Source organism: Phocoena sinus, chromosome 3 (genome assembly GCF_008692025.1).
Source record: "Phocoena sinus isolate mPhoSin1 chromosome 3, mPhoSin1.pri, whole genome shotgun sequence".
Lineage (NCBI taxonomy): Eukaryota > Metazoa > Chordata > Mammalia > Artiodactyla > Phocoenidae > Phocoena > Phocoena sinus.
Genome location: NC_045765.1, coordinates 9307732 through 9320978, shown reverse-complemented (window position 1 = coordinate 9320978; position 13247 = coordinate 9307732). Strand labels below are relative to the sequence as shown.

At 44.6% G+C, this 13247-nt stretch overlaps 1 protein-coding gene across 1 annotated transcript in view; it reads right to left on the bottom strand.

The window, feature by feature from the left end:
• Window positions 1-13247, bottom strand: part of CACNA1A (calcium voltage-gated channel subunit alpha1 A) — a 312111-nt gene that overhangs the window by 178054 nt on the left and 120810 nt on the right. Inside the window, exons 3-4 of the mRNA XM_032627805.1 lie at window positions 12941-13046; window positions 10431-10570 (exon numbers count right to left, since the gene is read on the bottom strand). Coding sequence (XP_032483696.1) covers window positions 10431-10570; window positions 12941-13046 — 246 coding nt within the window. The remainder of the gene's footprint in view (window positions 1-10430; window positions 10571-12940; window positions 13047-13247) is intronic.

Genomic DNA, 13247 nt, shown 5'->3' with positions numbered 1-13247 from the left:
CCTCCTTTTCCCCCTTCTTTTCCTCCTCCCCCTCCCCCATCCTCTTGACTATATTTTATCGAGCCCCTACTATGTACTAATTATCCCATCTAGTCTTCACCTCAGCCCAATGAGGTATTAATATGAGCCTCATTTAACAAATGAGTAAAACAAGGACTAGGTCGAATAAATCATTTCCCAAAGTCACACATCTCAGTGGCAGAGCCAGGATTTGAACTCACCTCTCCAAACTGATGCTTTATCTTACATGGGAGAGTTAAGTTATGGTTCTGAAGTCGGTGCACAAGGGAAAAATTGTATATACTCAAAACTGCCCTTGAAAAACTCTTAAATCATCCATAAGGGGCAGTACACATGGTTTTGTGTGTTTAAGCCGGGGCAGTGATAGGTGTGTATAATATGTGATATAAAAGAATGAGAGTAGTATGGCACATGTGACAGACACTGCTAACTATCACAGACATTTCCTTCTCCTATCTTTCCTACAGGTAGAGCTAGTCTCCCATAAAATAGCAAAAATGGTAGGTATTCATGTTTCTGGTCTTTCCTGAAGCTAGAAATGGTCATGTGACCCAGGTATGGCCAATAAGATGTAGGGGGAAGCCTGCTGGGAACTTATAGGAAAGATTTTTCTTCCTAGATTAAAAAGAGAAAAACCTCCAATGAAAGTTTTCTCTTTCTGCCATTATTTTCCTGATTTTGGATGAGGCTGTGAGAGGAGGAGGCGTGACAGCCATTTCACAACCTTGAGGCAAGAAAGCATGAAGTAAAAATTCAACACACCGAGGAAGGTGGAGTGGAAGATAGAAGGACACCACTGAGCTAATCATGGTCCACTGATTTGTGGATTTCTAAGTCAGGTGACAAAAGCCTTTAATGTGAAAGCCCCCTTTAGTTGTCTCTTCTGTTACTTGCAGAAAAAAGCATTCCTAACTGATGTACTGGGATCTATGAAGAACATGTATCATGCTGGTCCCTTGGAAAAAGTTCACTAAATGGAACGACAGGTAGAAACGACCTCACTATTCAAGTATTACATTCTTCCTTTTTCTTCTTATATGTGTGCCAATTACATATCAATGATTTTGTGTAAGTTAAATTTGCATAGGATGTGATTCTGCTACACACTTGCCAGTTTCCGTTTTGAAAACATCCAGGCCTGTTTCCTACCAGTATAAACTCCTCAGTCTAGTTTATGAAGACCTCCCAGTCTTATCCCTTCTGTCCATTCAATCTTATTAATATCCTGTAATCCTTGGAATACCAACATGAAGCAAAAGAAACAGCACCAGCTACATTTTAGTGCCCAGAGCAGGACTTAAGAGTCTTAGGTTTCCTTCCTGCCTCTGTCCCTGAGGCCAGAGTTTCATAGCTCGAAATTCTGTGGGTGGCCTCCAAATGTGCCTGTGAGCAGTGAAAACAAAACAACCCATGGCCTGTGGTCTCTACAGTACCACCTAAAAAACTTGACTCCTGAAATCAAAGCTTCTTAGGGCTAAAGGGACTCTTGGGAGTAAAGTATTCAATACTCTTTAGCCCACAATGTTCTCCAAAAGAGGTTTACACGTAGGTGAGTTACACGCTTAGAAAATGTACTCCAGCTGCCTGGTTCTGTGTACAACCACACACGGCAGGCCTGAGAACACACCCCTGCTCAGGCCCTTCCCCTTCTGCACAACTTGTTCATCTTTGTGCCAGAGACTTCTCTGCCTTCAGATCAGTTTCTTTCTCAGTGAAACTTCCCGCAACATTGGTAGGTCATAAGTACCACTGATTCGTTCATTCAGTCACAAACATTTATTGAGCACTTACTTACCGTGTGCCAGGCGCTATTCTAGGCACTGAGGAATACAACGTTGGGCAGAAGAAATGAAATCCCTGCCCTCACGGTACTTGACCTAGTGGAGAAGATGGGCAAAAAATATCCAGTGTGTCCGAAAGTGCTAAGCGCGTGGAAAAAATCTAAATAGAAGAAAGGACAGGAAGCGTTGGGAGAGTGTTGAAATTGTAGACAAGGGGTCAGGGGAGCCTGGAGTAGAAAGTCTTGAAGATAAGGGAACGAATGGAACAGATATTTGGGGAAAGAGCATAACAGGCAGAAGAACCCGAAGTGCAAAGGCCCTGAGTTTTCAAACTTGTCTGAAGTGTTCAAAAAAATAGACAGCAGGAGCCTGGTAGAGCTGAAGCCCAGTGAGCGAGGAGGAGGGTAGGGGGTGATGAGCTTGGGAGGTGATGTGGGTAGATTGTGCGGGTAGGTCCTTGTGGGCCATGCTGAGGACTTTGGATTCTTCACTGAGCAAGACAGAAACCACAGGAGGGATGTGAGCAGAAAAGTGATTTGATCTAATTTAGGTGCTAAAAGGATCCTTCTGGCTGCTTGTGTTGATAACAGGCTGTGGGAAAGGAGGGCAGAAGCAGAGAGCCCTGGGCAGAGGCTGCGGTAACAAACCAGCTGAGAGATGATGATGGCTCAGCCCAGGGTGGTGGCAGTGGAGGTGGGATAACTAGTGAATGCATATTAAAGACGGAACCTATAGAATTTGCAGAAGGATTGGCCATGGGGGGTGTGTGTGAGAGATGGAGGAGGCATCAAGATTTTTGACCAGAGCTCCTGGAAGGACAGAGCGGCTATTCACTGACAGGCAAAGACAGGGAGGGGCAATACTGGATGATCAGGGGTTTCATTTTGGACATCTTGAGTGTGAGATGCCGGTGAACTCCTCCCTCAAAGTGGGTACTTTGCGAGAGGTCCAGGCTGGAGATGTAAGTTTGGGACACATCAACATAGAAGGAGTACTTAAACCCTTGAGGTTGGATGAGATCACCAAAGGGCTGAAGAGAAGTCATGAAAATGGGTTCTTTCTTTTTCCTAAACGACCCCCCCCCCACCAGTTCCCCCTCCCCCCAGTTCTCAGCTTCACCCTTCTGCTACACAACCCCACTAAAGGTGAGGGACTTTTGTCTCTGGGTCAGGCCCAGGTTCTCAGAGAGAGGAGAGATTGTCCAGCTTCTGCAACCTCTGTCACAACAGAGCATCTGCAGGTCCTATAGTTCCTCCCTGCATAAATCAAAACACAGCGGCTTTTCAGTTGGCAGCCTCTGCCTTGGCCCCAGGCACCCACTTGCTTCCCGTTCCATTGAGATTTCCTCTGCCCGCCAGGCAGCTACCTCCCTGCCTTGGTGAGAAGAGAGAAGTCATTAGCCCTGAAAACTGTAGAAGCAGTGGCCAGATGCCTCTCTAGAGGCAGGCTGGCATTTGTCACAGCAATTCAAGAGGACAAGACCGTCATCAGCCCCCAAACCTGTGGAGAGATAGATGGCAAAGTCTTCTCCAGCCACACAGGGAAAATGGCCAAGAAGCTCAGTACAGAACAATATTACCTGGCCATCTGGCCCTCACTCAATCTTTCCCCACCCCAGTCGGGGGTGGAGGGAGAAAGGAGGACACTCTTTTTTTTTTTTTCGCCATACGCGGACCTCTCACTGTTGTGGCCTCTCCCTTTGCGGAGCACAGGCTCCGGATGCACAGATTCAGCGGCCATGGCTCACTGAGAAAAGTGGCTCAGGCCTCAGCCATCAATCTATGCCAATCTACCATTTCTGGAAATCTGCCCAATTTTTTTCCTGCCACAATGGAGCCCAAGATGGGGCAGAAAAGGAAGGATCCCTCTGACTTCCCTGAAAAACTTGACTTTAGGGAAACAGGACTCAAGAAAATGGATTCTGGATCCAGATCTAACTGAGTTCAAATGCTGGATCTACTATCTATGAGGTGGGTGACTCCGGGCAAGTTTTTAAAGTTCTTTGAGCCTCAGTTTCTTCATCTGTGAAATGGGGATAATAATGGTACTTAACTCAGAGGGTTGTAAGAATTGGCTGAGCATATAAACATGTACAGTGTATCATGTTATAACTGCCTCGTAAGTTCTAGTTTGTCAATGTTGCCACTGATAACAGGTATTATGTTCAGAAGGATACTGGGGCGGATATAGATCTTTGCCTGAATTTAAGTTAGGCCCAGGGTTATCCTAGATTTAGGGATGTGTCCTAGCACAGCAGTTGAGATCCTGATCTGCCCTTTCCTAACTGCGGGACCCTCATCTCTAAAAAAAGGCTTATGCAACTGAAACGTGATAATGCACGTGAAATTGTCAATACAGTGCTGGCACACAGTAAGTGCTCAATAAATGATAAGAATAACGATCATGGCAGCCAGCATCGTTATGATCACTGGCGCTGTTGTTACAAGATGGAGAGAGAAGCTCCCGCTGCTAGGAAGTGAGGTGGCTCCTGATGGAACACGGTTCAGCAAATATCATGACAACCAAATGCTCTGAACAATAAAAAGATCGATGCTCTCTCAACGATAAAACTCTCTGAATGATAAAAAGCCTTTGTGCCACAGTGGGGGATCCTTCTGGTACTGAGAGTGACTGATCCTCTGCTTGGGGAGGGGAGGGATTAATGCAAAGAGACGTTAAAATAAAATGCAGTTGGCATTTACAGGAGCCGTTCATTGGTCTCATGAGGTAGAGTGCTACTTGTGTTTTATTGTTGTTGCTGTTGTTTGGAATGCTGTTTTCATTTGCAGGCAACTCAGAACAGCTGTGTAGGAGGTAAAGAAAAGAGGAGAAGCTGAGGAATGACTACGAGTGCTGGTCAATTAATCAAAAAGGGAAGAGAGTGCGAGCGGTGGGTGACTTTGGCCAAGTCATTTTGACCCTTCTGGTCCTCAGTTTCTTCAACCATCTAAGAAAAACGGGGGAATTGGAATTACTCTCTGAGGCACCCTATTTCTCTATAAAGGGACTGGGTACAGACTGGGTACTTGGGGGGACAAGAGAAAGAAAGAGAAGGCAAAGTTCTGATGGCAGAACCAAGGGGTGGCAGTACTTATCTATACCACCCCTACTGCCCCCCAAACTGGGACTCCAAGGCTCCCTGATATGAACATACCTTCTGATTCTGGAAGATTCCTGATTATCCACCATCTCGATGTGACCTTGGGCAAATTACTTAGCCTTTCTGTGTCTCAACTCCCTGTGAGTAAAATAAAGGAGTTGGACCTGCCAGAGTCCACTGAGCCCTTACATTCGATGATGCTATGAAAACAAAGCCAACATCTGTTCCCTGATGGTCTCCAAGTACTCGGGTCTTTTCCTCATTTCCGTCCTCAACACAAAACTGCCCAAAACCTGGGGTGGTACATAGGACCTTCCAAAAAGGAACCTTTGTTTTTTACAGTCACAAAATGTCAGGGTAGGTAAAGACCCAGAGCTTGCCCTTGCCTGCTTTATCTGATGTCAGGGTATCTGTCATAGGCTCCTGGACTGTTTGACCATTTCTATCAATGCAATCTCCTTAAACAGCTTAGAAAATTCCCCAGAACACTCTGATTTTCAGAAGTGTTACCACCTTCCAGTTTAGCAAGCATTTATTTTGCTGAGCACCTACTATATGCCAGGTATGGTGTTAAGCCCATGAATTAAAAAAAAACAATCATCTTCATTTCTACCCTGGTAGTGTTTGCAGTCACTTTTCTTAACATGTACAAGTGTATTATCTGACCTCTTTGATCTTTACATATATTTGAACATTACAGTAAAAGCTCTATCATCTCCGAAATATAGCCAAGCTTCTGAAATCTTCCTCTTACATATTTTTAGTTTAATGATCAGAACTTCAAATACAAGGGGAGGATGCTTTAAAAGAGGCTGATCAATTACAAAGTTAGAATTTCTCTGGGGCCTTGAGCTACACAGAGCACACAGAAATCCATGGGTAAGATCTTTTCTACCAAATGTCACACAAAAGAAGGCCAAAACCTTGGTAATCCACGAAAAATGAATGGTGTTTTAATGCTGCGGTTTGCTTCAAAATGTGAGAACACAATGAGTTAATCAGAAAGTGCACATTCAAGTCATCTTTGTCTCAATGTCAAATTAATACACTTGAGTCCCCTCCCCCAAGAACACGAAATTAAGAGTTTACTGCATTTCCCCACCTCTGACATTGAGCAGAAGGCTAGGTTTGCTGGGCTTTTATTCTTCTCTCCCTGTTTCTAGCTTATAAACCAACAGGATACTAAACCGCCCCTTGCAGTTTGAAGTAATAACATTTGAGCTATGTGCCTGATTTGAAGGAGATAGAACCACCAGTAAGGAAGAAGGGTTGATTACTGGAGAGTTAAGAGTAAAGCAAGAGAAGGAAATGTGGGGAAAAACAAACAAGGATAGGAGATGAGGTTAAGAAATGAATAGAATCTACAGTAGTGGCTCCTTGTGGCTTTTGACCCCCTGAGACTCTAACGAAAACTACAGGCCAGAAAAATATACAAACACACAATTTTGGCATGCAATTTCAGAGGGTACATGGATCCCATTACTTCCAACTCTGAAGCTATCTGTCTCAAGTGAAGAATTTCTCCTCTAGAGGCCCAGCAGATATCAGGAAACTAGAAAAGAAAAGACCACCTTGTTGTAATCAAGGAGCAGATACAAACATCCAAGTAGCAGACTGACTGACCTATTAAATGGTCACCTTCCAACTTACTGATCACTTATTGAGACTTACTACATGCTCAACAGTATGTGAGCTTCCCTAGGTGTTTCAAGAGCTATGTTATAAAAAGCCAGGTTTTCTTTAAAATTTAATTTAATTGTTTTTTATTGGGGTATAGTTGTTTTACAATGTTGTGTTAGTTTCTACTGTACAGTGAAGTGGAGTTCCCTGTGCTATACAGCAGGTTCTCATTAGTTATCTATTTTATACATATTACTGTATATACGTCAATCCCAATCTCCCAATTCATCCCACCCCTTCCTTCCTCCCTTGGTGTCCATATGTTTGTTCTCTACATCTGTGTCTCTATTTCTGCCTTGCAGACTGGTTCATCTGTACCATTTTTTCTAGATTCCACATATATGTATTAATATACCTTATTTGTTTTTCTCTTTCTGACTTACTTCACTCTGTATGACAGTCTCTAGGTCCAGCCACATCTCTACAAATGACCTAATTTCATTCCTTTTTATGGCCGAGTAATATTCCATTACATATATGTGCCACATCTTCTTTATCCATTCGTCTGTCAATGGACATTTAGGTTGCTTCCATGACCTGGCTATTGTAAATAGTGCTGCAATGATCACTGGGGTGCATGTGTCTTTAAAAAACCAGGGGCTTGGGGACTTCCCTGGTGGCACAGTGGTTAAGAATCCGCCTGCCAATGCAAGGGACACGGGTTCGAGTCCTGGTCTGGGAGGATCCCACATGCTGCAGAGCAACTAAGCCCGTGCGCCACAACTACTGAGCCTGTGCTCTAGAACCCATGAGCCACAACTACTGAGCCCGCGTGCCACAACTACTGAAGCCCACACACCTAGAACCCTGTGCTCTGCAACAAGAGAAGCCCCCGCAATGAGACGCCCGTGCACCACAATGAATAGTCCCTGCTCACCACAACTAGAGAAAGCCCGCATGCAGCAATGAAGACCCAACACAGCCAAAAATTAATTAATTAAAAAAACCAAAACCCCCCCAAAACAGGGGTTTTTAAGGCTCCTTCCCACGAGCAAGGTCAAGCCAGCTCCTGTCAACAAAAGTCAGCCCCAGGAAGCATAAATTGGTACAACCATTTTGCAGAGCAATTTGGCAATATCTAGTTGAAGCTGGGGATACATACAGTACACAATTCAGCAATTCCACTCCTGGGTATATGCCCTAGAGAAATCCACATGCAAGATTGAGGAGACAGCTTGGTTCAAAATAGCACGAAAGTGGAAACAACCCAAATGGACAAATACATGGTAGACTATTCATACCACAAAATACCATGCAGCAGTAAAAATGGATGAATGGGAATTATTCTTGTCGATCAGACTGACCTCATGTTGAATGCTAAAGGCAGTTTGTAGAAGAAAATATTTATAGAGAAACTTAAGGCATGCATAACAACACATATATACTTCTTATATACTTATGTAGTCAAAATGTAAAATAGGTACCATATATGTCTTATATTCTTACATAAAAGTGTAAATACCCAAATGGAAATGATAAACACAAAATTCAGGAAAGTGTTTCTGGATGGAGAGAGAAAGGAATGGAGCCAGGGAAGGGGATGCAGGGACTTACACTGTATTACAAAGGTTTCATTTTTTTAAAAATTGTTATTGGAGTATAGTTGATTTACAATGTTGTGTTAGTTTCAGGTGTACAGCAAAGTGAATCAGCTATACATATACATATATCCACTCTTTTTTAGATTCTTTTCCCATATAGGTCATTACAGAGTATTGAGTAGAGTTCCCTGTGCTATATATAAAGGTTTCTTTCTTCCTTTTTTTTTTTTCTGCGGTATGCAAGCCTCTCACTGTTGCGGCCTCTCCCATTGCGGAGCACAGGCTCCGGACGCGCAGGCTCAGCGACCACGGCTCACGGGCCCAGCCGCTCCGCGGCATGTGGGATCTTCCCGGACCGGGGCACGAACCCGTGCCCCCTGCATCGGCAGGCGGACTCTCAACCACTGTAAAGGTTTCATTTTGATGGCAGTTTGCCACCTCACCTCCCTGTTCTCACCTCCTCCACTCTTTCCCTCACCCACTCTGCTCCAGGCACGCTGGCCTCCTCACTGTTCATCAAACACACCAGACACAGTTCAGCCTCAGGGCCTTTGCACTTGCTGTTCTCTCTGCCTGGCACTCTCCTCCTTCAGTCATCCTCATGGCTTTTTCACTCACCTCCTCTAGGTTCTCATTCAAATATCACCTTCCCAATGCAAGTCTTCCCTGGCTTCTAGCCCTCCTGCCCATAATACATCCCATCCCTACTCCGTTTTATTTTTTTTCTCTGTAGCCCTCATCAACATCTAACACACTAGATATTTCATTCATGCATGCATTTTGTCTTTCTTCACCACTAGAATGTCAGTTCCACAAGAGGAGGGACTTTTGTCTCTTTTGTTCACTGCTATGTCCCAGAGCCTGGCACGTAGTAGTTGCCCAGTAAATACTCATTGAATGAATATTTGCATACACAGGCATTTGTTATATTATTCTCTACTTATTTTCGAACGTCTAATTCTTTTTATTATACATTTTTTAAACAACAACAACAAAGTCAACCACTGGGCTCTTGCACTGATGAGTTTCCTAGAGAGTGACGAGTACCCAATGCCATACTATGTCCCAGGAACCTTCCAAGGTCGCAAGCCAAAGAAGCGTGGGCACAGCAAACAGAACTCCCTCAGTGAACACCCAAGCCTGCTAGAGCTAGCCCACAGTGCTCGCAACAGACCACTCAGATCTGAATGCCTCTAATGAAACTATATTGGGACCTGATAAAGGGTTTGGGGTCTGTGACAAAGATTGGCTGGCTATCCACCAAATCCATTTCTGTTTCCTTCTAAGTACAGTCTGATGCTTCCCAGCTTCCCTGCAGCGACGTGTGGGCATGTGACTGAACTTTGGCCAAAGGCATATGAGTGAAAGAGGTTACATGCAGGGTCTCAGCCAGGCCCATACAACCTCCCAAATATCACCATCCACGCTTGTTTCTCTTCCATGGTTTGATGCAGACAAGCAGACCCGATCTGTGGGTCAACAATAAGGAACCACAACGTAGCAAGGACCCGGGGGGTCCCTCAAACACGGTGTGGAGGAAAGAGGCCTGCCAACGAGGAACAGCTGTTTTGGTCTTTCAATGAGTGAGAAATAGACTGCTGTTGTGTTTAAATCATTACCTAGTCTTGGAATTTTTGTTGTTGCTGTTATAGCAGCTGGTGTTACCTTATACAGGGTCCTTGGTGGAAAGTGCCTACACATTCCCCTTTCGACTATGGTTCACTGCACCAGATCTGAAAGCTCCTCAATACTGCAGTAACCGCACCTTACTTAGACCGGTTTTGTCCATAATCCCAGCAAAATCTCTGGCACCCAGAAGTCCTCAAAAAACATTTACCAACTTAAAATGAAGGCAAGATATCCCCAAGCAAAGCAAAAGAACCACGCGTGCACAACAGTTAAAAACTTGAGTTCTCGAATCACATAATCTCAGGTTCAAATCCCAGCTTCATCGTTTACTAGCTGGGTGATCTAAGGTCCCTCTGTGCTTCAGATTCCTCAACGGTCACATGGGAGTATTAATATTTCCTAATTCATTGGGTTGTTGTGAGGATTAAATGAGAGAACGTACATAAGGCACTTTGGAAGCAGTCAATTCTAATAAGCTATTATTCTCATTGTAACAGAAAGCATCCGCTCTGAGATGCAGCTGAGATGAGGACGTTGCAGGGAAGGAGGCACATGCACATTGAAGAAGACCGTGGGGCCTCAGCCTTCCCGAACACAGCCTGGACCACATCAACCCTTAGGTTTCCGCAGTCCTCGTAATTCAAGATCATTCTAAGAAACACAGCACGGGCCACTTACCCTGTTAGCACCACCACGAAGTCCATCACATTCCAACCATTCCTCAAGTAAGAGCCTTTATGGAAGGCAAACCCAAGGGCAATGATTTTAATTCCAGCCTCAAAACAAAAAATTCCAATGAAGTATGGTTCTGTGTCATCCTGGAAGGGAGAAAGGGTAAGGTCAGTGTCTTTAGCTTGGCAGAGGGTGGCATGAACAGGGAACCAGCCCACTCAGATAAGTGTACCCACTTCCCCTCACCTCTCGTGACCTTCCAGCACTCGCTGCCCTCCACTGCATCCTGCCTGGAGTTACCCTGTCCAAAGGCTTTTGCAAGAAAAACAGAAACGTGGAGAAGACACCTCCTTCTTTCCTTTTGGCCAACCTTACACACTTGTTGGCCAAACAGAATTGTTTGTTCGGATGTGAGCTGTTTAGTAGGGCAGCCACATGTGGCTCCTTAAATTTAAATGAATTTAAATGAAATAAAATGAAATATTCAGTTCTGAAGTCACACTAGCCACATTTCCAGTGGCTACCATATTGGACAGTGCAGACGTAGGACATTTCTATCACTGCAGAAAGTTCTAGAAGAAAGCACTTGTTTAGAATGTTTTCTTGTCACCTGTATCATTCAGGCCCTTGTGCTTGGTCCCTGTGCACTGACCTCACCCCCAAATCTGACATTTGCGATGGTCCTAGGCTGGTATGCACCAGTACAGCTGTTCAGGTTGCTAAAATATTGGAACCAACGCTTCTGCACTGGCTGTTAAATGGCCAATGTCCCAACTCCCAGCCCCTTGCCAGACCTCCTGCCAGATCTGGCTTCCAGCTGATAGTCTGTAGTACTTGGAATTAAGCTATAAGCTCCGCTCCATCAGAGCCCCTACATGGATGTTCCCCCATGTGTTATGGCAATGTTTCTCAGGCTTCCATCATCTGCATTCTGCTTTCATGAGTCTTTGCATGCCAGCTTGCCACCAGTACTACTAATTGTTTACCATTCTTTCAACAGACTCTTTTAGCTTGATTGTAAGCAAGAACAAACAAAAAAAGTCCTGAAATCATAGTTTTTCTGGACTAGTTATCTATTTTTAGGATATACATTATAATATGTAACTATTAAAATTTAAAAGCCTTGAGATCATTAATACTTTGTGGATTAGGAATGAGTGGATTCTAACATCTCTCTCTCCCTACACTTGAGTTACGACAGCTGGCTCTGAAATGGTGATGGAAAGGAGAGAGGTCTCCTTCTTGGCAGTGTCAGAATGCCAGGAGGGGAAGCAGGGGGCTGGGGGATGGCTAGGGGCATCGAGAAAGATCTTAGTACTAGTTTACAGCTCTGCAGAGTTTCACCAAATCATCAACTGGATTTTGAATGTCCCTCCATATTCATATATAGGAAATGCTGGGGATAGAAGAACGAGCTAAATGACATCCCAAGCAAGCTACCAGGCAGAAGTCAGAATGTGGGACATTCCTTAGAGCAACTGGACTGGTTTCTGCAGCGTCAATGGCAGGAGGGAAAATAAGTGCTTTAGATTAAAAGTCTTAAGCAACCTAAAATCTAGACCACGTTTGGGTCTTGGTTCAAATGACCTGTAAAATGCCATTTCTGAAACAAGCACGGATATTTGATTAGTGGCTGGGTCTTTGATGAGTCCCAGGAACCACTGTTGTGCTGGGTGTAAACATCTCACTGGGGTGACGTAAGAAAGCGCCCATATTTATTTTTTGGCCGTGCCACACGGCTTGCAGGATCTTAGTTCCCCAACCAGGAATTGAACACAGGTCACAGCAGTGAAAGCGCCGAGTCCTAACCACTGGACCGCCAGGGAATTCCCAGAAAGTGCCCATATTTTTAGCAATGCAGACTTAAGTAGATGGCAGTGAACAGACATCTTGTCTGGGATTTGCCTTAAAATACTTTGGCCAAGAAAGATAAACCAAGGAAGTAAAAAGGGACAGAAAATATGAAATGAGGCAAAATCTTGACAGTTGTTGAATCTGAATGATGGGCTCATGAGGGGTTCACAGTACTGTGAATTTGTGTATTTGTGTATGGTCAACATTTTTCACAAGAATTTTGTTTTGGTTTTATTTGCTTATTTATATTCTTATTTTAATTTTTTTGGATGCGCCTTGGGGTGTTCAAGATCTTAGTTCCCCGACCAGGGATTGAACCCGAGCCCTGGCAGCGAAAGCGCTGAGTCCTAACCACTGGACGGCTAGGGAATTCCTAAGAATTTTGTTTTGAATGTGACTTTTCATGGACGAGGTGACCACTCTCACCCACCCCGCTCCAGATTGACATGAGGTTTGCTGGGGGGTGAGAGTGGAGGATGGGCAGTGAGGACATCTCTCTCCCCAGATTATTGTGTTCATGAAATTTAGGCTCCCCAGGTAGGGGGCCCACGATCTGGTTCTTGGTGCCAAGACGGAGAGCCCACCCTGCCCTCGGCTCCCGTGGCCACACCAGTTTGCCACCAAAGCAAAGGAGAGACCTCCCCTAGAGAGACTTCACTCACCAGTCGTTCAGACATCGGGGTCTTGTCATCATCAGGTAGGTGTTGCTCCAGGGCGAGGACAATGCAGTTTGCTATGATGGTGGCTAAAATCATATATTCAAAGGGAGTATCACAGAATTAAGGAAAATCTTTCCAGCTTTGCTTAGGTTCAAAGCACAGTTGAGTGGAAGGTACAGAGATGTCCCCTGTGCCCCTGTTCCCCGCATAGGCACAGCCTCCCCTGTTATCAACATACCCCACCAGAGTGGCACATCTGTTACAATCGATGAACCTACATTGACACATCATGATCACCCAAAGTCCATAG